Source organism: Carettochelys insculpta, chromosome 23, assembly GCF_033958435.1.
Source record: "Carettochelys insculpta isolate YL-2023 chromosome 23, ASM3395843v1, whole genome shotgun sequence".
Lineage (NCBI taxonomy): Eukaryota > Metazoa > Chordata > Testudines > Carettochelyidae > Carettochelys > Carettochelys insculpta.
The window spans coordinates 288835-314297 of record NC_134159.1 but is presented as its reverse complement, the minus strand read 5'-3'; the positions used below and the strand labels follow the sequence as shown (position 1 = coordinate 314297).

Sequence of the window (25463 nt, the reverse complement as noted above, 5' to 3'; positions counted from 1 at the left end):
TTTTTTTTTTTTTTAAAGTATTCTTGTGGGATAGCCTTTTGGTCTGCCTCTGAACTCCAGCCAAGAGTAACCTCCAAAACTCTTAGCAGTTCTCTGATTTTTCCAGAGTTTCCACCTAGGCATGCTAATAGGGTGGAATGAAGGATGCGTGCTGGGGATCTCAATAGATCCATGCACACCAACATGTGCAGTAAATAAAAGAATTGTGATAGTCCAGCCGAGAAGGAGAATCAAGCATGCGTTAGAAGTCAGAAGGTTAGAAAGATATGAAAGAGCCCCGGATGCCATAATAATAAGCAAAAATAAAATGGACTCAACCCAGCCATTTTCCTCTAGTTTCCATGCTATCACTCTGGAAAAATGGAAGATTGTGTAAATGATTTTGTGGCACTGTGTCCTTGATAATCCAATGTTGTCGCTGTTTCCTACATCTTCTTTTGCAATCTCTTGCAGAGTCCTTACGACCAAGTGCCACTAGTTTGAACAGATTCTCTGCACTGCAGCCCCCAGTGTCATCCATGTCTTCTTCTGTAACATCAGAGTTAGAGTCTCGCAGGGCCCTAACTAGGTAAGGTTCAATCAGCCAGTAATATCTGTCATTCCAATATTTGTACATCCTAATATTTTAACTAATTTTAGTCCCGTAGCACACAGATGCCCAGTTCTGCTTCCCTGAGTGGTTAAAATTAATTTAGAACCCATCTGTTTGTATCATTTGTTAAAGGTCACACTTAATTTTAGGGTGCATTTATAAATAGTTTGAGTTAATAAATTAAGATAGATTTTTACAAATATTTAGCTTTTTGCAGAAGCTTGTATGGTACAGTAGGTCTGTAGGTTGCTTTTGTATTACATTTTCTACCATTATGCTTATAACTAGCTATAAAACATACTATTCATATCTATAATGTGCCTGTATTAATCGTTTATTAAGTTATCATGAGCTCTTTATTAACTGGCACCAGGCTATCCATTCACCTAAGTCCCTCTACAATTACCCGTTGTCTCCTCTAATCTTGACTGTCCTAAATAATTTTGTCTCATTTGGAATTTTTTCACATCAGTATCATTTTGCCTTTTTCCAGAAAAAAATAATTGAAATGTCAATATAATTCCTAGGATTGATCCATGAGCAATCCCAGGGTTACCATTTTGCTTTTTGAAATTATACTTTAACATATGTATAGGCAAAAAATCTACCAGTCAGACAGTTTCATGGTGAAATGGTGCTATTTCTTAAAGGTAAAGTTAACTGCATTTTGAGCTTATAGAGGTGAGGTGTATACTTAGGGTATTTTATTTCAGGTACATTCCCCTTCTTTCCCTATGTGCACATATGCATGCATTCATCACTTGGATCAAGCATCTGAAGGCCACACTACAGTTTTAAAGATCAGGTGATTCCCAGGCTGTAGGTTGACTACAGTGGGTACAGTTGAACTGCATTAAAAACAACTCTAATTAAATATTAAATTTCTTTCACTTTTTCCCTCTACCATTAGACTGTTTAAGAACCAGCTACACAGCACCTTTTGTAATGTTATGAAATGTGACCAATGTTAATTTTTAGCAGTTAAGAGTATATGTGAATGTTTTCCACTTTGTAGTCGTGGGAGCACCGGCAGGGAGAAGAATGACAAACTGCTCCCATCTTCAGTCACACGTCCAAACACCTTCCTGCGGGGTAGCAGCAGTAAAGAGCTGCTACTGGACAATCAGGCACAGGAGGAACAGCGGCGAGAAATGCTAGAGACAGTGAAACAGCTAACAGGTGGCATGGATATGGAGAGAACCAGCACAGAGACAGACAGGAACAAAGCAAAGGAAAATGGTGAGAGACTCCTCTATGAGTGCTGGGTGAGCACTCTTAGTATTCAGTAATACAGTGGAATCCTGTGGAATGAGCAGAAATGTTTAACGGGGAATTGAAAGGTCTCTCTGTGTCACAGTGACTCACAGTAGAGCTTTTGTAGGTGAACCCCCTTTTCCAAAAGTTTGTAACTCAGCTGATTTACATTTTTCTCTTCTTAATGTCTTATATGCTCAGCAACAGCCATTTGGTTTTATGTAAGTAAAAATAGTTTCTTCTTCTAATGCTTGCTCATGTCCATTCTGTGTTAGGTATGTACCTGCACCATTGCTGGAGATTTTTCCCTTGGTGATGTCCATTGGGCTGACTCTAGCACCATCTGGAGCCACATGTTTACATGCCAGTATAAGGGGCACAACTGTCCCAAGGGTTTCTGAGTTCCTTCTTACTGCCCATGACATTGGTTGGAACAACCCTTCTTGTTGCAGCAAGGCTCCTTCCCAAAGTTTCTTGGACTTGTTGGCTCATAGTTATCATAGTTTCATTCCTTTGTGAATATAGTCTGTACAAGTGTTGATAGTGTAGGGAGTTGTTGAAACAGGTCCCCAGGCTTCAAGCCTTTTGCCTCCTTTGATAAAGTTGTGTTTATAAATGACCCACAATCCAGCTGCTAGAAGGGCTTGAGGAAAACATGAGGGACAAGTTCCAGATCTGTTGAAAATTCAGAAGCACCATAAAACGGTAGAGACACCAGGCTGAAGACTGTCCTTACGAAAGTTTTTGTCAGACCAGTCTGAGAATTAGGCTGCTCTGATTCTGCACTCCAAATTTGGTTGATGGTGCAAAGTGCTGCCTTGGCGCTGAGCTCTTCTTGGCACCATACGCTAATCTTCTGGTGCCAAGGAAGAAGTACAAGAAGCAGCGTACTGACAGGGCACTCCCTGGTGCAGAAAAAAGATAATCGAGGGGGAGGCAACAAAAGTGAGACTGATACCAGGACACTCTTCTGCCTCTGGGCCCATGTTGGCACCATCTATTCTATCTGAGGCATTGAGTCCTGTACAGGGAACTGCTGACACCAGGAAGCCACCTTCATGCCAGCAGTCTGATGGTGTCATTGTTTCCAGATGGCTAGGGACCTGCTTTTTCTGCCAGTCCTGCCAACCCAGTGGGCCACCTGTCAGCTCCAGAACAAGGAGTGTGGGGCACCTTTACAGCACTGGGCCTTCCCTGATCCCAGCATCCCGATCTCCTCAGCATCACTAATCCGTGGAGGCATAAAGAGATAGCACTCCACCTTGGCTGCCAAAAGAAGATTTCTCTTCAGAATCCTAAGGATATCCTTATGTACCAGCAAAACTCTACCAGTCGTGCCAAGCATTGCCATCCCCTGGCCAGCACCTGGCTAATGCATCACTGGCCAATGAAGTGGCCCTGCTAGAACGTTAGGAGATTTCCATTACTAGGTTCTCCCTCACTCCTACTTGATGGTCTCTGAGACACTGTCTACTGCTCCTCTTTCTCGGCACCAGGCCACAACTCCAGTTGCAACGTCCATGAAATGTCTCCAGTGGATATAGCTGAGGAAGAGGAAAGAGACCCTCCTCTGATGCAAGCCTCCTCCTTCTCCTCTCTGCATAAGGCCTTCATGGAGCCCAGTAGCCTTCTTCCACAGGGTGATTTCAGAACTTTCTGCAAACCTGGCCCTGTGGCAAACTCCTTCTGTGCCCCCAATCTCAGAACGCAAAAGAGTATTATGTGCCAGCATGAGAGCTGAAATACATGTAGTTGTCCCCATTCTCTCCAGGGTCCGTGATGATATCTACGGCAAACAATCAGGACAGGCAGGTCAGTTGAATGCTACTGCAAAAGAAAAAGCTGATAAGAGACTAGACCTTTTTGGAAGAAAGGTTTTCTAGGCAGGTAGACTTCAACTATGTCTTTCCAACCAGCAAGCTTTGGTGGGGAGATACAATTTTAGTCTGTGGATATCCCAGACTAAAATCAAAATCTCTGTGTCCCAAGAGTAAAAGCATGAGTTCACCACCCTCTTGGTTGGAGGAAGATAAGAATGTAGCTAGTGACCTCTGGACACTACCAGCTTGGCAGCCAGGACTATGGCCTCTGCTGTCACTGTGAGTTATTGTTCTCAGCTCCGATCCTTCGCTTTCCTTACAATCAGAGGGGTAGCCGTGTTAGTCTGGATCTGCAAAAGCAACGAGGGGTCCTGTGGCACCTTATAGACTTAACAGAAATGTATGAGCATAAGCTTTCGTGGGCAAAGACCCACTAAGTCAGATACAGGTAGTGGAAATTTGAAGAGGCAGGTATAATATATATGTATTTATACCTGCCTCTGCAAATTTCCACTACCTGCATTTGACGAAGTGGGTCTTTACCCATGAAAGCTTATGCTCATACATTTCTGTTAGTCTATAAGGTGCCACAGGACCCCTCGTTGCTTTTCCTCACAATGTCCAACTGGCCATCCAGGACCACCTCTTCTATTACGTCTCCCTGTTCTTAGTGCAGACAGACACAAGACAGCACAGCCTGAAAGACTTCAGGGTCAGCATCCTCTCCTTAAGCCTGCATTTCTCAGCTTCTAGGAACCACTTAAGGACCCAGTTCTTGTGGGCTCCTTGCAAGACAGGAGCCCTACAAAAGAAATGTGAGAGGTTATAAATGTCACCAACTATTCCTGTCTACTTCAGTCAGGATCTCGAAGATACTCTGACAGGCCCAAGAAAGCCTCTTGAAGGTATGCCTGAAGGTGCTGTACCAGTCACCATTTCATATTCACCTCTCTAGTTTTGGTTTTGTGCCATCTGTTACCCTTCAGGATGGTCATTGGACAGTTGGGTCCAGAGTACTTCTCTGCCTTCCCCATCCCTTGTCAGGGACCTTTCTCACAAGCAAATACATAAGCTAGCACCAGCCTAGTGGACCTCACTGAGTGAAAATGTCCAACGGTGGTGCACGTCATACAGGCACCCCTAACATGAAATGGACATGAGCAACACATGTCAAAACACAGCTGTTGTGAAAAGTTTTATGAAACAATTTTATATGTCAGCAAAAGTAATTGGGACCAAATTATCTGTGTAATCACCTTTTCCACCCATATCCTGTTGCTTTTGCTGTTGATTCCTGATATAGCCCTCCATTCCAAGTACTGACCTCATGCATCTGGAGCCTATAGCCTGGTAAGGCTTGAGCACAGTGTAAGTGTCATCTGTTTCCTAGACTTTTAATTGATTGTTGGGTACTTCTAGCACCAGGGTGTGGCGATGTTAGATTTGTGATTGTGTTAATTTTTGGGAGGTGCCCATATGGTGGACCCCTTGGGAATAAAAATGAAGCTTGGTTCTGGTTGCCCAGTCACCACTTCGTTTATACCTCCTCAACCACAGAGACTAGCAACGGTGCTTCGGTTAATAGTCCCAGGACAAAATTCTGAGGTTCAGCATTTTCAGTAGAATGCCTTTCACTCTCAGACTTTATCTACCTTATGAGCGTCTGCTTTTTGAGAGGAGCTTAGCACTATCATGTCCCCCTGACTTCAAGCGGCTGTGTATACTTTCAGCATCCAGCATTACTGAACCCTTTGTTAGTCATGTTATAGTTATGGCATTGAAGCCCCAGTATTGGTTGTCTCTTTAGGCTGTCTACGCTGTTTTAATATTTCTCAGTGGTGGGAAATCTAGTGTAGATGAGGTGCAATTTTTTTCACTGTGCCACCTAACCTTGCTCAGAGCAAGTCATTATGCCAGAATGTTCCCTGTAAGCTGGGCACTAGGATGGCTACCCAGAAGAGATTTAGGTGCTTCCCAGCTGATTAGCAGAGGCCCCACAACTGGCAGCGTGTGTTTCTATTGGTGGTGCACATACAGAATGCCTTGGTGCACATAACAAAATTTATTCTGTCCACAGATGGAAAAATCACAGGGAATATTGCTGCAATAATTGAAACTTTGGTGGCAGTTGACACCTTGTCTGTGCTTGAGGACCACTGCTGCTCCCTTTGTTGATGCTGAACCATTAGTAACACAATACTAGGGAAATTTAAGAAAAGTTTCCATGGGGATAAAGCCAACAGTCATAACTTGCACAGCACAGTGTGAGCCCCTGCGTATATTGAGGCTTTTTTCTAAAGTGCATTTGAGTAGAGGCAAGTTCATACCCAGAGGATTGACTGGGAGTTCACTTTCTACTGTGGGTTTTGGAATTAGGGAGATTGTCTTTGGTTTCTGGCATTCACAGGCAGTGCCCTGAGAATTTGTGGTATTCAGTGAGAACTGCTGCCACAGCTAAAAAAAATAATTATTTAATGTTTTAAAGTGCTTTGAAGGTGTAAAATGCTGTGTTATTGTCAAGTATTATGCTAATTGAGAATGGTGCTTTTCACACATAGATGGTTCACCAGTTGAATGTCAAGCTAAATAATGATGATCTGATGATCAGATTTACTCATGAGAAACTGACAGAAAACAGAATCTAAACTCTTTATTTTACCCCACACTATCATGCTTCCAAAATCAACCTTCTTGCAATCATCACAGCAAAGAGGGCCTCTCACAAGTTCTGTTCTGCCAACAGGAATGGCTGAGGGAGCTGAGGGTAATTTTTAAATAATTTTTTTGAGGCATGGAATATTACTTCTTTATCCAGTGTCTGTTTTCTCTACTTATTACCAGCCAAGCCAGAAACTCCATCAGCTCCAGTACAAGACAGATTTTCACTGTCAGAAGAGGAAATGGAGAGAAAGTGCAAATCCATCATTGATGAGTTCTTGCACATTAACGATTATAAGGTAAATGGAATGAAACCTCGTCTTCCAGAAAGCTGTGGAACACTGGGACCTTGAGCATTTTTTTCCCTTCCAGGGACAGTTTCTTTTAAATACTCTGTTCTTAAATGTTTAACATAAACAGGGGTTTATTGAAAATTGGATAGAAGGGATCAGTGCACAACATTAGCGCAGCTCTTTGTTCTGCTTCTTCCATTGTTAAAGACAAAAAGAAAATTTATATAATTCCTTTTGGGTATTGGAAGTAGAAGGTTTTAGATACATCTGTCATGACCACTGAGCAGCACTTGTTATAATAGTATGTCATTACAGCATTCCAAAAGCTAGAGAAACTAAAGAAAAAAATTAATTTGCCTATAAAGAACCAATTGTTCTGATCCTAAAGCAGATGAAATAGTACATATTGAACAAAGTACTCCAGAGTACTTTTAGTAAATGTTAAGAATTGTTAAGCAAAGATTAGCACTCCATAGTTAAACTAAGTTTTCATTGTAAACTTGACTTTGGCATCTCCTTTAAAAGTCACAAGTATGTTGTTCTCAAAATTGATAGGCTAGATCTGTAGTCCAAGGTGAAATATTTCTACAAAAACAGCACGAAGTCCTGTGGCACCTTATAAACTAACAGATATTTTGGAGCATAAGTTTTTGCAGGCAAAGACCTGCTTCGTCAGATGCATGGGGGTGGGGGTTCAGAGGAGGATTTAAAGAGGGAGTCTTAGTCAAAAGGAGGGCCAGAGTTGACAACGTCTATTCAGTCAGGGTGGATGTGGCCCATTATCAGTAGCTGATGTGGAGGTGTGAATGTCAAGAGCGGAGAAACTGCTTTTGTGACGGGCCAGCCACTCCCAGTCTCTGTTCAGTCCTTGGTTGATGGTGTCAAATTTGCAAATGAATTGCAGCTCTGAAATTTCTTTTTGCAGGTTTTTTTTTTTTTTTATTTTTTTTGGTTGTAGGACTGCTACTTTTTATCTGTTACAGTGTCCAGGCAGATTAAAGTATTCTCCTACAGGTTTTTGTATGTTAATGTACCTGATGTCTGATTTATGTCCATTTATTCTTTTACATAGAGACTGTCCAGTTTGGCCAATGCAAATTGCAGTGGGGCATTGCTGGCACATGATGGCATACATCATATTAGTAGATGTGCAGGTGAAAGAGCCCCTGATGGTGTGTTGATGTTAGGTCCTGTGATGATATCGCTGGTATAGATATGTGAACAGAGTTGGCAGCAAGGTTTGTTGCAGGGGTTGGTTCCAGGTTTAGAGTTAGTGTGTTGTGGTCTATAGTTGCTGGTGAGAATTTGTTTAAGGTTGGCAGGCTGTCTGTAGGCGAGGACTGGCCTGCCTCCCAAGGTCTGTGAGAGTGAAGAATCGTTGTCTAGGATGGGTTGCAGATCACTGATGATGCAGTATAGAGGTTTTAGCTGGGGGCTGTATGTGATGGCCGGTGGTGTTCTGTTATTTTCCTTGTTGGGCCTGTCTTGTAGCAGGTGGCTACTGGGTACACACCTGGCTCTGTCAGTCTGTTTCTTCACTTCCTTAGGTGGGTATTGTAGTTTCAGGAAAGCTTGGTAAAGGTCTTGTAGACGTTTGTCTCTGTCTGAGGGATTGGAGTACATGCAATTGTACCTTAGTGCCTGCCTGTATACAATGGATCATGTAGTGTGCCGTGGATGTAAGCTGGAGGCATGTAGGTAAGTGGTCCATGGACACTGAGGGTCACATAAATACCACCCTATAGCGGAAACCCAAAAGCAGTTTCTCCACTCTTGATGTTCACATCTCCACCTTAGCTACAGACAATGGGCTGCATCCCCCCTGACTGAACTGACTTGATTTCTTCTCTCTTGATGTTCACAACTCCACATTAACTGCTGATAATGGGCCACATCCACCCTGAATGAATAGCCCTTGTCAACTCTGGCCCTCTCCTTGACTGAGACTCTCTCTTTAAATCTTCCTCTGAACCACCCCCTCCTGATTCATGCATCTGATGAAACTGGTCTTTGCCCAGGACAGCTTATGTCCACAATATCTGTTAGTCTATAAGGTGCCACAGGACTTCTTGTTAGTTTTGAAGATACAGACTAACTCGGCTACCTCTCTGATATTTCCACAAAGTTTCAAGTGACTAGGATGAGGGGATCCTAAACTGACATTCTTCAAATAGAGTCATTAAACACAATTCCAAAATTATTCTAAAACTTTGTGTGGAAAACAAGCATGAGAAGTAAATTCTACTGTACGAGACTCATCTTGTCCAAGAGCTAGCTCTGAGGACAAATATTTGGCTTATTAAAGTCTGATTTTTAGAGTTTATAATATTTGATTTAATATTGCCACCAGGGAATATTTGATAATCTTGTATATGTCATATAAGGATTGCTTGCTTAAGGTACATGTAATTTAGTTTCTGTGGTCAATGATACAATGAAACTGTTTGGGTGGATATAGAAGTGTGCTTTCTGATTTTCCTGATGTTATTTCTACAGAGACTGAGTTAAATGTAGCTTGGGTGCTTGAGAATTGCAATCATAACTGCATTTTTTAAGGGTTAGACATTTTAGGTTGACTATTATGGGTTTTGTTTTATGATTTTTAGCTCTAGCATTCTTGAAATGTAGTATGCACTCCAACCATTGTTGTGTGCCTACAATCTTAGCAGAGTTCTGATATGGTACATTTCAGTAGAAAAAGCCTGGCTCTTCAGGTGTTTAACCATGGTACTTCCTTTGCAATCAGATTAAAGCTATCATTTAGCTTTGTCTCAATAACAGCTAGAAATGTGGCCATGAAGTCAGCAGTGAATCCTAAAAAACCCTTAGTGACATGATTACCCTGGAGGGGTCAAAAAACAATGAGTACAGTAAAAGCTTAACTGTTCACCAACCCTGAGGAACAGGGGTTGCTGGATAATCAAATTTTCCAAATAGTCAAGCAGGCTATGGTAGCCCTTTGGCAGCCAGCATCAGTGGGGTAGCCAACCCCAGCAGAATCACAGAATCACAGGGCTGGAAGGGACCTCAGGAGGTCCTCTAGTCCAGCCCCCTGCTTCAAGCATGATCAACCTCCACTAAGTCATCCCAGCCAGGACCTTGTCCAGCCAGGACTTAAAAACCTCGAGGGATGGAGAATCCACCACCTCTCTAGGCAATGCATTCCAATGCTTCACCACCCGCCTGGTGAAGTAGTTTTTCCTAATATCTAACCTACACCTCTCCCTCTGTAACTTCAGACCATTACTCCTTGTTCTGACATCTGACACCACTGAGAACAGTTTCTCACCCTCCTTTTTAGAGCTCCCCTTCAGGAAGTTGAAGGCAGCTATTAAATCACCTCTAAGTCTTCTCTTCTGTAAACTAAACAAGCCCAAATACCTCAGCCTATCCTCATAGGTCTTGTGCTCCAGTCCCTTAATCATTTTTGTTGCCCTTCACTTAACTGCTCCAGCAAATCCACATCCTTTTTATACTGGGGGGCACAAAACTGGACACAATATTCCAGATGTGGCCTCACCAGTGCCGAATAAAGAGGAATAACTACTTCTCTAGATCTGCTTGAAATGCTCCTCCTAATGCACCCTAGTATGGTGTTAGCCTTCTTGGCTACAAGGGCACACTGTTTACTCATATCCAGCCTTTCATCCACCATAACCCCTAGGGTCCCTTACCATCATACTCCTGCTGAGCCAGTCGGTCCCCGGCCTGTAACAATGCTTGGGATTCTTCCGTCCCACGTGCAGGACTCTACACTTTTCCTTATTGAACCGCATCAGATTTCTTTTGGCCCAGTCCTCCAATTTATCCAGGTCCCTCTGGATTCTCTCTCTACCCTCCAACAAATCTACCTCTCCCCCTAGTTTTGTGTCAAACAAAATTGTGTCATTAAACAAATGCAGCTGACCCTGCAGCAGCCAGTGGCTGGCCCTACAGTAGCCAGCCCCACCCAGGCAGCCAGTAGCCACCTCTGCTCTACTGTCCCCAGCCATGTGGCCCACAGTGGGGCAGATGCTGGGTAGCTGACAGTGTCAGTTATTCTTCACTGTACATTGCACTTTAAAGACTAACAAATCTATTAGGGTATTAGGGCATAAGCTTTGGTGAGATATAACTCACTTTGTCAGTTTCTGAGGAGAAAAAAAACTAAAACAGAAACTCTCTGAAGAAAGGAGAAAAATGGATGGTGACATGTCTACTGAGAGCTCTGCTGTTGTGTCCTGCATGGTACGTGCCATGTTTGTCTTCCTCCTGGACAATAGAAAGAATTTTGTATGTTCCAGGTGCAAGCTGGTTGCCATTTTGGAAGAGAAGGCTACAGGACTTGAGGTGCAAATATCAACCCTCAGGTCCATCAGAGAAGGTTAAGACTTTCTGGATAGAAAACATCGTTTCGTAATGCAGGAACAGCCGGCTGTTCAAAACAAGGAAGAGAACTGGAAGCGTGTTACCTCCAGGAGAAGAAAACCAATTCATGTCTCTCCAATTCCAGTGGAGTTGAGCAACCACTTTCAGCCTCTCTGCACAGGTGATACATTGGAGATAGCTGAGGCAGATACCTAACAGGGAATGGATCAGGAGACCCCACGGATGGAAAGGCATGGGATATGCAGTCCTAGGGATGGGAGTTCTATGACCACCACCCCTAAAAGAAGAAGACGGGTGGTGGTGGTCGGGGACTCCCTCCTAAGAGGGATGGAGTCATCCATCTGCCGTCCAGATCTAGAATCCCAGCAGATTTGCTCCTTAGTGGGAGCTAGAATCCAGTATATTACAGTCTCTCTTCCCAAAAGCATCAAACCTGCAGACGATTATCCCTGCCTACTTCTCCATGTAGGAATTAATGATACAGCCAAGAGTGACCTTGACAAGATCACTGTGGATTGTGTAACCCTGGGAAGAAAGCTCAAGGAATATGGAGCACAAGTGGTGTTCTCAACCATCCTTCCTGTGGAAGGAAGGGGTCCAGGTAGGGATCGTTGAATCACTGAGGTAAGTGTGTGATTGCATAGGTGATGTCACTGAGAAGGATTTAGTTTCTTCGACCCTGGGATTCTGTTTCGTGAACAAGGATTGCTAGCCGGAGATGGAATGCATCTAACAAAGAGAGAAAAGAGCATTTTCATGGGCAGGCTTGCAAACCTAGTGAGGAGGGCTTTAAACTAGATCCATCAGGGGATGGTGACACAAGCCCTGAGGTAAGTGAGGAAGAAGTAGGGAACAACAAAGTAGGATTCCTGGGTGAAGAGGAGAAAGGGGGACAATCAGCCACTTCTTTAAGTTGCTTTTACACAAAGGCAAGAAGCCTGGGAAAAAAACAGGAAGAATTAGAGGCCCTGGCACAGTCAGAGAATTATGAGGTGTTTGAAATAATGGAAACTTAGTGGGATAATTCACATAACTGGAGCACAGTCATGGAAAGGTATAAACTGTTCAGGAAGGACAGACGGGAGAAAAGGAGGAGGAGTTGTGTTCTATGTGAGGAAGCAGTATGATTGCTCAGAGCTCCAGTATAAAGAGGGAGAAAAGCTAGTTGAGTGTCTTTGGGTTAAGCTTAGAAGCAGGAGCAACAGAGGTGATGTTGTGGTTGGTATCTGCTATAGACCGCCAGATCAGGGAAATGAGGTAGATGAGGATTTCTTCAGAAAGCTAAGAAAAGCTTCCAAATCACAGGCCTCAGTTCTCATGGGAGACTTCAATTATCCAAACATTTGTTGGGTGAACAATACAGCAGCACACAGACAATGCAGGAAGTTTTTGGAGAATGTAGGGGATAACTTCAAGTGCTGATGGAACTGATCGGGGCCGTGCACAACTTGATCTGCTGCTCACAAACAGGGAAGTGCTAGTAGGAGAAATAGTAGTGGGTGGCATCCTGGGCTGCAGCAATCGCAAGATGGTAGATTTCAGGATCCTGAGAAAAGCAAGAAAGGTGAGCAGTAAGTACAGGCACCTGATTTCAAAAAATTGGACTTCAGCTCCCTGAGAGAACTGATGGGCAGGATCCCTTGGGAAACAAAGATGAAGGGGAAACGAGTTGAAGAGAACTGGCGGTATTTTAAAGAAGTCATACTGGAGGCACAGGAACAAACCATCCCCCTGCCTAGTAAGAAACGCAAATATGGTAGGCAACCAGCTGGTTTAACAGGGACATCTTTGGTCAGATTAAAATTAAAAAAGAATGCATATAAGAACTGAAGAAGTGGACAGTTAACTAAGGCAGAGTATAAATATATGGCTCAAGATTGCCAGGCAGTAATCAGGAAAGCGAAAGCACAGTTGGAACTCCAGCTGGCAAGGGATGTGAAGGGTAACAAGACGGGTTTCTACAGGCATGTTAAGAATAAGAGAGTTGTCAGGGAAGGTGTGGAGCCTTTACTGAATGGAAGAGGTAACCTAGTGACAGATGGTGTGGGAAAAGCTGAAGAAGTACTCAATGTTTTTTTGCCTCAGTCTTCACAGGCAAGGACAGATCCCGTACCATGGTGCTGCACAATACAGTATGGGAAGGTGGAGGGAAGCCCTCGGTGGAGAAGGAGCGAGTTAAGAGCTACTTAGAAAAACTAGATGTACGCAAATCCATGGGTCTAGATTTAATGCACCCAAGAGTACTGAGGGAATCGCCAGACATCATTGCTGAGCCTTTGGCCATTATCTTTGAAGACTTTTGGAAATCAGGATCGATTCTGGACAATTGGAAGAAAACAAATGCTGTGGCCAAAAGAAGGACAATCCAGGTAGGTATAGATCGGTCAGCCTTACCTCAGTCCCTGGGAAAAATGGATGGGATCATCAAGGAATCCATTCTGGAGCACTTGGAAGGGGGGAAAGTGATCAAAAGTAGTCAACATGGATTCACCAAAGGCAGGTCATGCCTGACCAATTGATTAGCTTCTATAATGAGGTAACAGGCTTTGTGGACAAGGGCATGTCAGTGGATGTGATATACCTTGACCTCAGCGAAGCTTTTGATAACAGTCTCCCACAACATTTTTGTCCATAAATTAAGGAACTATGGATTGGACACATGGACTACAAGAGGAATAGAAAGTTGGCTCAACGGTCAGGCCCAATGGGTAGTGGTCAACGTCTCAATATCTTAATGTCATTTGGTTTCAAGTGGAGTGCCCCAAGGCTCGTTTCTGGCACTGGTGTTATTCGACACCTTCAAAAATGACCTGGATGAGGGATTGGACTGCACCCTCAGCAAGTTTGCAGATGACACCAAGCTAGGGGGAGACATAGAGAAGTTGGAGTGTAGAGCTAGGATCCAGAGGGACCTGGATAAACTGGAGGATTGGGCCAAAAGAAATCTGATGCGGTTCAACAAGGAGAAGTGTAGAGTCCTGCACTTGAGATGGAAGAAGCCCAAACATTGTCATAGTCTGGGGACCAATTGGCTAAGCAGCAGTACAGTGGAAAGGGACCTAGGGATTATAGTGGATGACAGGCTGGATTTGAGTCAACTGTGGCTATGTCTACACGTGCCCCAAACTTCGAAATGGCCATGCAAATGGCCATTTTGAAGTTTACTAATGAAGCGCTGAAATGCATATTCAGCGCTTCATTAGCATGTGGGCTGCTGCGGCACTTCGAAATTGACGCGCCTTGCCGCTGCGCGGCGCGTCCAGACAGGGCTCCTTTTCGAAAGGACCCCGCCTACTTCGAAGTCCCCTTATTCCCATGAACTCATGGAGGGACTTCGAAGTAGGTGGGGTCCTTTTGAAAAGGAGCCCCGTCTGGACACACCGCGCGGTGGCAAGGCGCGTCAATTTCGAAGTGCCGCGGCAGCCCGCATGCTAATGAAGCGCAGAATATGCATTTCAGCGCTTCATTAGTAAAGTTCAAAATGGCCATTTGCGTGGCCATTTCGAAGTTTGGGGTACGTGCAGACACGGCCTGTGTGTCCTAGTAGCCAAGAAGGCTAACAGCATATTGGGGTGCATCAGGAGGAGCATTTGGAGGAGATCTAGAGAAGGTGTTGTTCACCTCTGTTTGGCTCTGATGAGGCCACATCTGGAACATTGTGTCCGGTTTTGGGCCCCCTAGTATAGAAAGGATGGGGATGTGCTGGAGCAGGTTCAGTGGAGGGCAACAAAAACGATTAAGGGGCTGGAGCACATGACCTAAGAGGAGAGGCTGAGGGATTTGGGCTTGTTTAGTTTGCAGAAGAGAAGACTGAGGGGTTATTTAATAGCAGCCTTCAACTTCTTGAAGGGGTGTTCTAAAGAGCATGGAGAGAAACTTCTCAGGAGTGATAGACAGCAGAACAAGGAGAAATGAAAGTTTCAGAAGGAGAGGAGTAGGTTGGATATTAGGAAACACTACTTCACCAGGAGAGTGGTGAAGCACTGGAATGCGTTGCCTAGAGTGGGATGGAATCTCAATTCCTAGAGGTTTTTAAGTCCTGGCTAGACAAGGTCCTGGCTGGGATGGCTTAGTTGGGGATGATTCTTCTTGAAGCAGGGGGTTGGACTCGATGACTTCCTGAGGTTCCCTTCCAGCTCTAGATTTCTATGAAATGGAAAGGATACAGACACTGGGACATCAGTGCTAAATAAATTAGAGTGGTGATGATTCCTCTCTAACAGAGATGAGAAGTGGGAAAAACTTGAATGGGAGTTGTACTATGAGTACCATTCCAGGTGTCTATTCAGTACTTGGTTCCTGGTATCAAATTTGCATATAAATTCCAGCTCATCTCATCACATTCTGTTGTTGAAGATTTTTTGCCTGAGAATGCCAGCTTTCTGTCAGGCGATAGCATACACCTGATTTAAAACTAAGGCTTCAATATGAAACATAGGAGTGCCTTAGACCCTATGGCCTGTGGAAAATAGCCACCTAGAAAGTCCAGACAGTCATCCGGGGCTTTCTGACTACAGAGAATATGATCCCAGATGAAAGGCATTTAAATGTTTTGAGTCATAAAGGGACCACTGAGGTCTACTGTGTGTGACTTAAACATTCAGTTGAAGATGTTCTTGGCTGCTGATAGTGCAGTTATTAGAAGTATGGTATTACTGTATTTCTCTCTGACCATTCTTCATAGTGTTGTATTTGTGTGTTTTGTAAAATGTGGGTATCTTTCATTTCCCTAATATCAATCACAGAACACTAGAAATGTAAGGAATCTGGAGATATTATCAAATTTAGTCCCCTGCACTCATAGCAGGACCACATACTCTCTGGAGCAGGGGTGTGTAACCAAAATAGTGAGAAGACCCATTTTTTCAAATTCACTTATAAAATCAATACTTCCAGAGCCACAATGCGTGTGACTATGAGACAGTCCTTAATAAATAACGTCAAACTGAATTTTTGTCACCCTTATGTTAAGAACAGCACACACACAATTATTCGTATCAGTTAGAAATTTGTTACCCCCATGTCCAGGCTTTACCAGGATCAACACCCAAATCTGCCCCCTTATTCCCAAGCTTTATTCCCCATCACACAAACCACCCCCCACTGCCAGTTTAACCCCTCTCAGCCCCAAATCACCATCCCAACCCCAGGTTTAACCCCTTCAGCCCAAATTCTGCCACCCACCTAAGGTTTAAGGCCTTTAGCCCCAGGATTTACCTGCCTCAGCCTCCACTTTTCCTCTGCTGCTCTCCCCTCCCGCTGCCGCCTCCTTCTGCACACAGCTCCCACAGGGCAGGCTTGGCCGCCCCTTCCCCCAGCTCTCCTGCAGGCTGATTTCCCCCAACGTGGAATGGCTACCTGTCCTGCTGACTTCCTCTTCCAGGGCTTCCTGCCCTGTCGTCTTCCACACTGCTGCAGCTGACTGCTCAGTGGCTCCAGAGGCTGCTGCCATTTAAACAAACAAACAAAAACATTCTTTTTAAGCAGCATCAGCCTCCAGAGCCACACGCGGAGCCAGTGGTGGCAGTGCTCGGAGCCATCGGTTGCCAACCTGTGATCTAGACCATTCCTGACAGCTGTTTCTCTAATCTGCTCTTAAAAATCTCCCATAATGGAGGTTCCGCAGCTTCCCTTGCCAATTTATCCCAGTGCTTCACTACCCTGACAGTTAGAAAATATTATCTGATGTCCAACCTAAACCTCCCTTGCTACAATTTAATCCCATTGCTTCTTATTCTGTCATCAGGAATTAAGGAGAATAATTTATCTCCCTTCTTGTAAGAGCCTTTTTAAATATTTGAAAGCTGTTATCGTGTCTGTGACAGGGTGCAGTCACAGAGGACCCCTTGGGATGTTCCTTGGTGTGCTGATCAGGCCACTGACACTTACATTCTTGCACTCTGGTGCTTCCCACCATCCTGTCCTGCTGAGCCAGATCCTTTGGTCTCGCAGGCAAGGCACAAAGTTGGAATTCTGACCCCTCTGCAGAGTAACACAGGCACTGATTAAGCACAGCTCTGGACAGGTGCAGGTCTAGGGCACAGTACCTGGGAAGTTATCCCCTAGGAGGGATCAAAATCCCAAATGAATCCATTTCTTTGAAAAACTGCCAATTGTCTTCAATTGTTTTTCCTCTTAGTCTTGTTTCCCATGGAACCTTATCTACCAGCTCCCTGAGTTGTTAAAGTGTGCCTCCTTGAAATTGGTCATCTTTATTTTGAGCCATATGTATAGTTCTATATAATTTTTGTTTCATTAAGTGGCATCTTTTTATAACATAGAAGTTGTGACATGAGTTCGGACCAGAATTCCATCTACTCCATAACCTTTCAATGACCTGGAGCATAGCCTCAGAGGGGTAGCCATGTAAGTGTGCAGCTTCACAAATAACAAGCAGTCCTGTGGCACCTTGGAGATGAACAAATGTTTTAGGTAATGAGTTTTCATGGATAAAATCCACTTCTTCATATGAAAAAATGAAAGGAAAAATAGAATCCAGGGTTTATATAGTGGGGGTGGGGAGGGAGGGGTGGGTTACCTGTTACAAGCAGGACCATCTCCCCACAAAAGGGAGGCAGTTCTTGCAATGACAAAACAGGTTTCACTCATGCTGTATGCACTGCGAGTGACTCAACATTAATTTCTAGGGACAACTTACAAAAAGGGTACCTGCAGGACAAGCAAGTTAAGTAGAACGTTTCTCATTCCTGGAATCAAAGCTGGAGAAATTATAAACTTGTAGTAAAATTCATTTGTAGAAGAATGGCTACTTTTAAAGTCGTTGTTGAATATCCAGGGAGATTAAGGTATTTAAACATGATTGAAAACCTGATTAAAGTGTTAAAGAGATTAAATTGGTAGGGGAACACTTCAGTCTCCCTGAATATTCAAAAAAGGATTTAAAAGTGACAGGTGACCTCAAAACTGCCTCAACCTCCACCTTCCCTCTGCTTCCCTCTTCCCCACTCCACTGCCTCCTTCTGTACCAGGCAGAATAACCATGGATTCTGCTTTTCCTCTCCATTTTTCATCTGAAGAAGTAGAAAGCTCATGATGTGATAAATTTGCTAGCCTCTAAGGTCCCACTGGACTGCTTGGTTTTTTGTTGTTGTTGTTGGGGTTTTTTGTTTTGTTTTTTTTTGACCTGGAACAGTGTTTTAGAGGAAGAAGTGAGAAACTTTCTGTGGGACAGTAATGGAGTACTATGCCCATAGCACCTGTCAATTATCAGCATATTGCCAAAAGCATGAGTATTTATAAATTCTGTTAACTTTAACTGTGGTCATTTTGATCTGTGTAAAAATTTAATGCTTTATGTTTTTTTTAACTTATACAGCGTTCTCATCCTCAGGGATGTCTTGAGGCAACGTTAATTATTCACCTTCACCTTTTATTTCCCTGCATGACAAAAGTGTGTCAATAGAATGTCTACAGCCAGAAGAACTGTGTCATGCACTTTCTTTTAGTGAAGAACTTTCTCCTGCCTCGCATATCTTAAAATTTCCCAGAATTCAAATAAATGATCTTTTGTGTTGTTTGAACAGGAAGCAATGCAATGCGTGGAAGAGTTGAATGCACAAAGTCTGCTGCCCATTTTTGTGCATGTAGGAGTAGAGTCTACTCTTGAAAGGAGTCAGATCACCAGGGATCACATGGGCCAGTTACTGTATCAGTTGGTGCAATCGGAAAAGCTAAGCAAAGAAGACTTCTTTAAGGGGTTGGTATTCTGCCACACAAAGACTTCAATTTGATTTCTAGCTTCTTTTTGTTTTAATTTGAAAAAAACATACTCCTTGTGTTGAGGGGTACCTCCTTCCCAGCTTCCTGTGAGAGCCGTAGTAGCTTACAAGTATCCTTTGTGAAAGAGGATTTATATTTGCCAGTTGGGGTAAGGAGTGTGTTAAATCAATATTAAAATAAAATTAATGCTCGTGAAAGGTGCCATATTTGCAGCTTTTTAAACTAAAGTCTTCCATCTAGCCACAGAATGGAGGTAGTTCTTGCAATGACAAAACAGGCTTCATTCATGCAGTACGTACTGTGAGTGACTCAGCACTGATTTATAGGGACCAACTTACAAAAAGGGTAGTATGGAGCCAGATTCAGTTATGTTTCTGTCCTTGAGGAGTTGAAGGTAGATTATCTCATTGGTCATTGAACAGGTGGTCAGATTGTCAGATGGTAATGACATCCAGACCACATTGACTTAAACTAGATCTGAACCTGTTACATGAAAGTAAAATGAACCATGTGTCTCAATAATAGTCCCCTAAGGTAGCCAGTCCACCCCAGGGCTCGTAATGTAACGATTAAACCAGGAATAACTAAGAAAGTATGCTCTAATTATAACAAAAGTAATTATGTTTTCATGTATTAAATTTCAGTATTTGTAGCCAATTCATGGTGCTTTTGTTAACAAGGTTGCCATATCACACAGTTAAGTGATGATAGCATCAGCAAGCCCATCACTGACGTTCAGTTTTGACATGGAAAAAAATCTAATACCGCATGCAAAAGCTTCGCATAACCTGGGTTTATCAATTGACTTGAAAGATCTTTTTGCGTCTATGACTAGTGGATGCCAGATAAAGTAGAAACATTTGGTCTCACAAGTACAATGTGTGGAAACTGCACTTTTCCATTCGGCCTGTTGTTGGACAAGATGAACATTCACTTTGGAAACAATTGGTGTCACCAAAACACAAAGCTAATATAATAGGCTTTATAATACATAATTAAAACCTGTTGTTCCATGTGAACTGGGGAAGGAAATACATACTCAAGTGTTTAAATTGTGTGTGTAAATGCAGCAATTTACAGATTGAAGATTATTCACACTGGCTACGTCTACGCTGATAGGAATAAGAGGATTTTGACATTTGCAGAGTCCTTTAGAAAAGGACCGCCATGTAGATAAGCTGCACTTGAGCAAAACACGGCACTTTCAAATATTCATTTCAGCGCCTCATTAGTATTCTCTGATTTGGCCATTAGCATGGCCATTTCTAAGTTTTCCCCTAGTGTAGACCTAGCCACTGAGTTTGGTCTTTGGACCAGAAGAAGAACTCTGTACATCTTAAAAGCTTGTCTCTTTCACCAACAGATGTTGGTCAAGTAAAAATATTACCTCACCTATCCTGGCTCTCTAATATCATGGGATCCAAACACCTGTGACACTGTAAATTACGGTTCTTCTTTGAGTGATTGCTCATGTGCATTCCAATTTGGGTATGCGCCGAGAGCATGCCCAGTTGTCGGAAGCTTTTTGACCTAGCCAGTAGCCTAGGTCAGTGCAGTGCCCCCTGGAGTGGTGCCCGTATGGCCGCCCATATCTGCACCGTCCACCCCGCACCCCCACTCAGTTCCTTCTTGCCACGCTGTGGGTTGCTGGAGTTCCCTCATTGTTGAGTGTTCGCTGGTAGCCTTTATTGTTTTAATTAGTTGTAAATAGTTTAGATAGTTATCTTTCATAGGTAAATAGCTCTTCTTAGCACCTAGTAAGCCAAGGTGGGTCTTTAACCACCCTCAGTGCCTCGGCACCAGGGGATGCCTGGCTCCCCAGGGTTTAAAAACTGTTCAAAATGTGGCAAACGAATGCCCAAGAGTGACCCGCATAAGGTGTGTTTCAGTTGCCTCGGTGAGGCGCACCTCCGGGAGCACTGCTCTATTTGCAAGGCCTTCAAGCCTAGGACTTTAAATGATAGAGCTCAAGGGCTGAAGGTTCTACTAATGGAATCAGCCTTGCACCCAGACATTTCCCAGGCAGGAACTCAGAGCGCCGTGGTGCAGAGTGCTCCAGCACCGTCAGTGCCGTCAGAAAGTTCCCGGCATTGAGAGCAGGACTCGGCGCCTAGTGCCTTCCGGCACCATAAGAGCCAGTCCTAGGTGCCTCGCAAAAAGACGGGACCAGGGTCGATCCCAAGAAAGAAGGAGGTGAAGGCAAGCTTCGGGGGAGTCTGCCAAGTTGCACCACAACTGGGGTCATGAAGTGCGGGCATCGACTCCAGCACAAGGCGGGAGCCCGCGCTCGCCCAGGCTGCCCTCGACACCAGAGGCCTTTAGCACCGCGCAAGGCCTCCTGCAAATTACGATGCCGCTACAGATGCTGCACCAGGAGCCTTCATCACCCCAGTTCCAGGCACCTGGTCAGGCTCTAGGGACCCCAGTACGGTTCCTGATGCCGGTGAGACCCCAGCAAACAGTCACCTCCCTCGGTGCCACACAGACGGTGCAGAGCACGCAAGAACCAGCGGGAGCTATGGGACCCTCAGCACCACCATGGTCACCAGTATCAGGGTCCGTGTCAGAGTCAGACTTGTTTTACTCCAGCTTAGCTCGGAGTGGGAGTATGAGGTCATCTCGATGCAGTGGGCATTGACACCGCTCCTGATGCCCCTTAGAGGGGGCATGGCAAAGGCCCCCCACAAGGTGCCCCACAATGGCCCTTCTGGACCCCGTGGGCGATCCACGAGGCACAGGGGCAGGATGCAGGACTGCTGTTCAGGGCTCCTGGCACTCTTCAGGTGCCATGATCGGCACCAACTGCTGCTTTGGGGGCCCTCCCGAGAGAGCAAGTGGAATTGTTGGCATCGACACCAGTGCAGTCAGAGGTGACCCAAGCATGGTCACCGCCCCTGCAGGCACCGGGGACTGTGGTGCAGTGGGCTCCGGCACTGACAGAACTGGTGCTGTCCCAGGTGCAGAGTGGCCCTGTCTTCATGGCACCGTACCAGAGACCACTAGGGGGCCCTTCACTCCAGGCACCGAGCACGGCACGCAAACCACGGTGCCGCAGACTCAAATGCAAGTGCCAGAACACACACCCCCCCCCACACTGGTGGGCTTGGAGGGCCATGCCCTCGTCCTCGTCCTCCCCAGATGTGACACTAACTGGATCCTCTGCACTCCCAATACTGGAGGATAGAGGAGCATACCAGCAGCTGTTGAGGAGGGTGGCCCAGAGTCTGGAGGTGCAGGCGGAAGAGGTCAGGGACAAAATAGACCCTGTTACAAATATCCTTTCAACATCTAGACCATCCAGGGTGGCACTGCCCATTATAAAGACAATTGCCTTTAAAGCGAAGACAGTGTAGCAGACCCTGGCCTCAGCCTTGCCCATGGCTAGGAAAAATGAGTGCCGGTATTTTGTCCCAACCCAGGAAAATGAACATCTGTTCACCCTGACTCCCCCTGACTCCCTTGTCATGGATGCTGTGAACAACAGGGAGAGGCAGGGGGTCCAGGGGCCCTCCCCGAAAAACAAACAGGCCAAAAGATTAGACCTGTATGCTAGGAAAGTTTATTTTTCAGGTGGCCTCCATCTGAGAATTGCTAACCAGCAAGCCATGGTTAGCAGGTATGTGACAATATGACCAGCTCCATGGACCACTTCGCTGAACTGCTCTTGCCAGACACCAAGTCAGAATTCAGGGCCCTGGTGGAGGAGCAGAGATTGATATACAGAGCAGCACTACAGGCTGCCCTAGATGCAGCTGATGCAGTCACCAGGGTCATGGCCTCGGGTATAGCAATGAGAAGTGGGGGCATGGCTTCAGGTCTCACGACTCTCACAGGAGGTGCACAGTCCATTCAGGACGTCCCTTTTGAGGGTCCCTCCCTATTTTTGGAAAAAAACTGACAAGAGGTTTCATAGTATGAAGGACTCACGGACCACGCTATGCTCACTGGGTCTATATACATCAGTGATCCAGAGAAGACATTTTACCCTGAGGCCCCAGTTCAGACAGTTCCCACAACAAGTATGGGATGGGAACAGGAGAAGGGGTTACCATAATAAGAGACATCAGGGTCTCCACACACAGGACCAGAGCCACCAGAAACCCCCACTGGGGTCTAAACACCAGTTTTGATGGGGCAGTCGGGAGCAACACACCGGCCACCCCCACAGTTCCAGCTCAGTATTTATTGTCATCCTGCCTACCCCCATTCTAGCATGCAAGGTGCAGCATAACGTCGGACCAGTGGGTCCTCCGTATGGTAGAAAAGGGATGTGCTATCCAATTTTCTTCTTACCCCCTTCCCACCCCACTTCCCTGTCCCTCTTCAGGGACCCCTCTCACAAGACAGTTCTCAGGCAGGAGGTAGGGGCCCTCCTACAAAAGGGGGCTATAGAGGAAGTTCCCCAGGAACTCCGGGATCAGGGATTTTATTCCCATTATTTCCTAATCCCGAAAGCGACAGGGGGGCTACTTTCCAGTTTATGTCTAATTTCTTGTGTTATGTTATAGACACTTAATGGATCACACCGGACTTAAACATTGTTACATTGAAAATCTTATATTTTCTATGTCCTCCCACATGTAAGATTCTGGTAGAGGTTTTGTATTTAAAGAAGAAAACACTTTTTATTCTTATAGATTTCATCACTCTTAATGAGCTCCTCATTAATGGGTAATGGGAGTTTTAAAAATTGTTTTCCTGTGTGTTTTGACTACCACCTTCTGTGACACTCCAGTTATGTGGAGGGAATATCCTTTTGCAAATACTTCTGTGCTTCAGCATTTCCAAGAGGTAAATATACAGCAAAACAATATGGAGAAGATTGGATGACGTGCCACTGGGCTTTTTAAATATGAATCAAAAGTATTTACTACAGGGTGGATGTATTTGGCAGAAAAAAATCATTGTTTGGAATTGGATTTAATATTTGGAGTTTCTCCTTTCTTTCAAAGGTTTTCAGACACCTTGGAGCTAGCAGATGATATGGCCATTGATATACCACATATTTGGTTGTATCTAGCTGAATTGGTGGCCCCCATGTTGAAAGGAGGAGGAATCTCTTTGAGAGAACTTATAACGTAAGCAGTGCTTTATTTGTTCAGTGACTGTCATGCCTAAACTATCATGATTATGTTGGAACATCCAGGCAACATTGCTTCTGTCAGTTGTCTGGACAGGCATAATATGAGAGTCAGTGAGAGACCTGTAACAGCAACGAAGGGTCCTGTGGCACCTTATAGACTAACAGAAAATTTTTGAGTATGCGCTCTCGTGAGCACAGACTCAATTCATCAGATTCTGGTCATGGAAATCTGCAGGACCAGGTATGAATAAGCCAGAGCAAGGCTGGGGATAACAAGGGTAGCTCAGTCAGGAAGGGTGAGGCTTACTACCAGCAGTTGATCTAGAGGTGTGAACACCAAGGGAGGGGAAGCTGCTTTTGTATTTAGCCAGCCATTCACAGTCTTTGTTTAAGCCTGAGCTGAGGGCGTCGAATTTGCAGATGAATTGTAGCTCAGCAATTTCTCTTTGGAGTCTGGTCCTGAAATTTTTTTGCTGTAGGATATCTACTTTTAAGTCTACTACTGTGTGGCCTGGGAGATTGAAGTGCTCTCCTATGGGTTTTTGTATATTGCCATTTCTGATATCTGATTTGTGTGCGTTTATTCTTTTACGTAGAGACTGTCCAGTTTGTCCAATGTATATAGCAGAGGGGCATTGCTGGCACATGATGGCATAAATTATATTGGTAGATGTGCAGCTGAATGAACCCACGATGGTGTGGCTGATCTGGTTAGGTCCTGTAATGGTGTTGCTGGTGTAGATATGTGGTCAGAGCTGGCAACGAGGTTTGTTGCATGGATGGGTCCCTGAGTTAGAGTGACTGTGGTGCTGTGTATAGTTGCTGGTTAGGATTTGCTTCAGGTTGGCAGGTTGTCTGTGAGCAAGGACTGGTCTGCCTCCCAAGGCCTGTGAAAGTGGGGAGGCGTCATTGTCCAGGATGGGTTGTAAATCCCTGATGATGCGCTGTAGAGGTTTTAGGTGAGGACTGTAGGTGATGGCTAGTGGTGTTCTGCTGGTTTCTCTCTTGGGCTTGTCCTGTAGTAAGAGGCTTCGTGGCACACGTCTGGCTCTGTTGATCTGTTTTTTCACTTCCTCAGGTGGGTATTGCAGTTTCAAGAATGCTTGGTAGAGATCCTGTAGGTGTTTGTCTCTGTCGGAGGGGTTGGAGCAAATGCGGTTATATCTTAGTGCTTGGCTGTAGACAATGGATCGTGTGGTGTGTCTGGGATGGAAGCTGGAGACATGAAGGTAGGCGTAGCGGTCAGTGGGTTTACGGTACAGGGTGCTATTGATGTGGCCATCATGTATTAGCACCGTGGTATCCAGGAAGTGGATCTCCTGTGTGGACTGTTCCAGGCTGAGGTTGATGTTGGGGTGAAAGTTGTTGAAGTCCCGGTGGAATTCCGCCAGAGTCTCCTTCCCATGGGTCCAGATGATGAAGATGTCATCAATGTAGCATAAGCAGAGATGGGGTGTTAGTGGACGAGAGCTAAGGAAGCGCTGTTCCAGGTCAGCCATGAAAATATTGGCATATTGAGGGGCCGTGTGGGTACCCATAGCTGTGCTGCTGATTTGAAGGTATATATCATTGCCAAATCTGAAATAGTTGTGTGTGAGGATAAAGTTACAGAGCTCAGCCATCAGATGTGCTGTAGCATCATCAGGGATACTGTT

The 25463-nt window shown here is 44.8% G+C and overlaps 1 protein-coding gene across 16 annotated transcripts in view; it reads left to right on the top strand.

Moving 5' to 3' along the window:
* EIF4G3 (eukaryotic translation initiation factor 4 gamma 3) overlaps positions 1-25463 on the top strand; it is a 505170-nt gene that overhangs the window by 421308 nt on the left and 58399 nt on the right. For 15 of the 16 annotated variants that reach the window (XM_074976024.1, XM_074976018.1, XM_074976023.1 and 12 more), the window contains 5 exons: positions 454-568; positions 1608-1831; positions 6508-6623; positions 18530-18702; positions 23678-23803. In XM_074976024.1, coding sequence (XP_074832125.1) covers positions 454-568; positions 1608-1831; positions 6508-6623; positions 18530-18702; positions 23678-23803 — 754 coding nt within the window. Of the gene's footprint in view, positions 1-453; positions 569-1607; positions 1832-6507; positions 6624-18529; positions 18703-23677; positions 23804-25463 lie in introns of those variants that run through there. The other variant, XR_012642393.1, reaches the window with a different exon arrangement.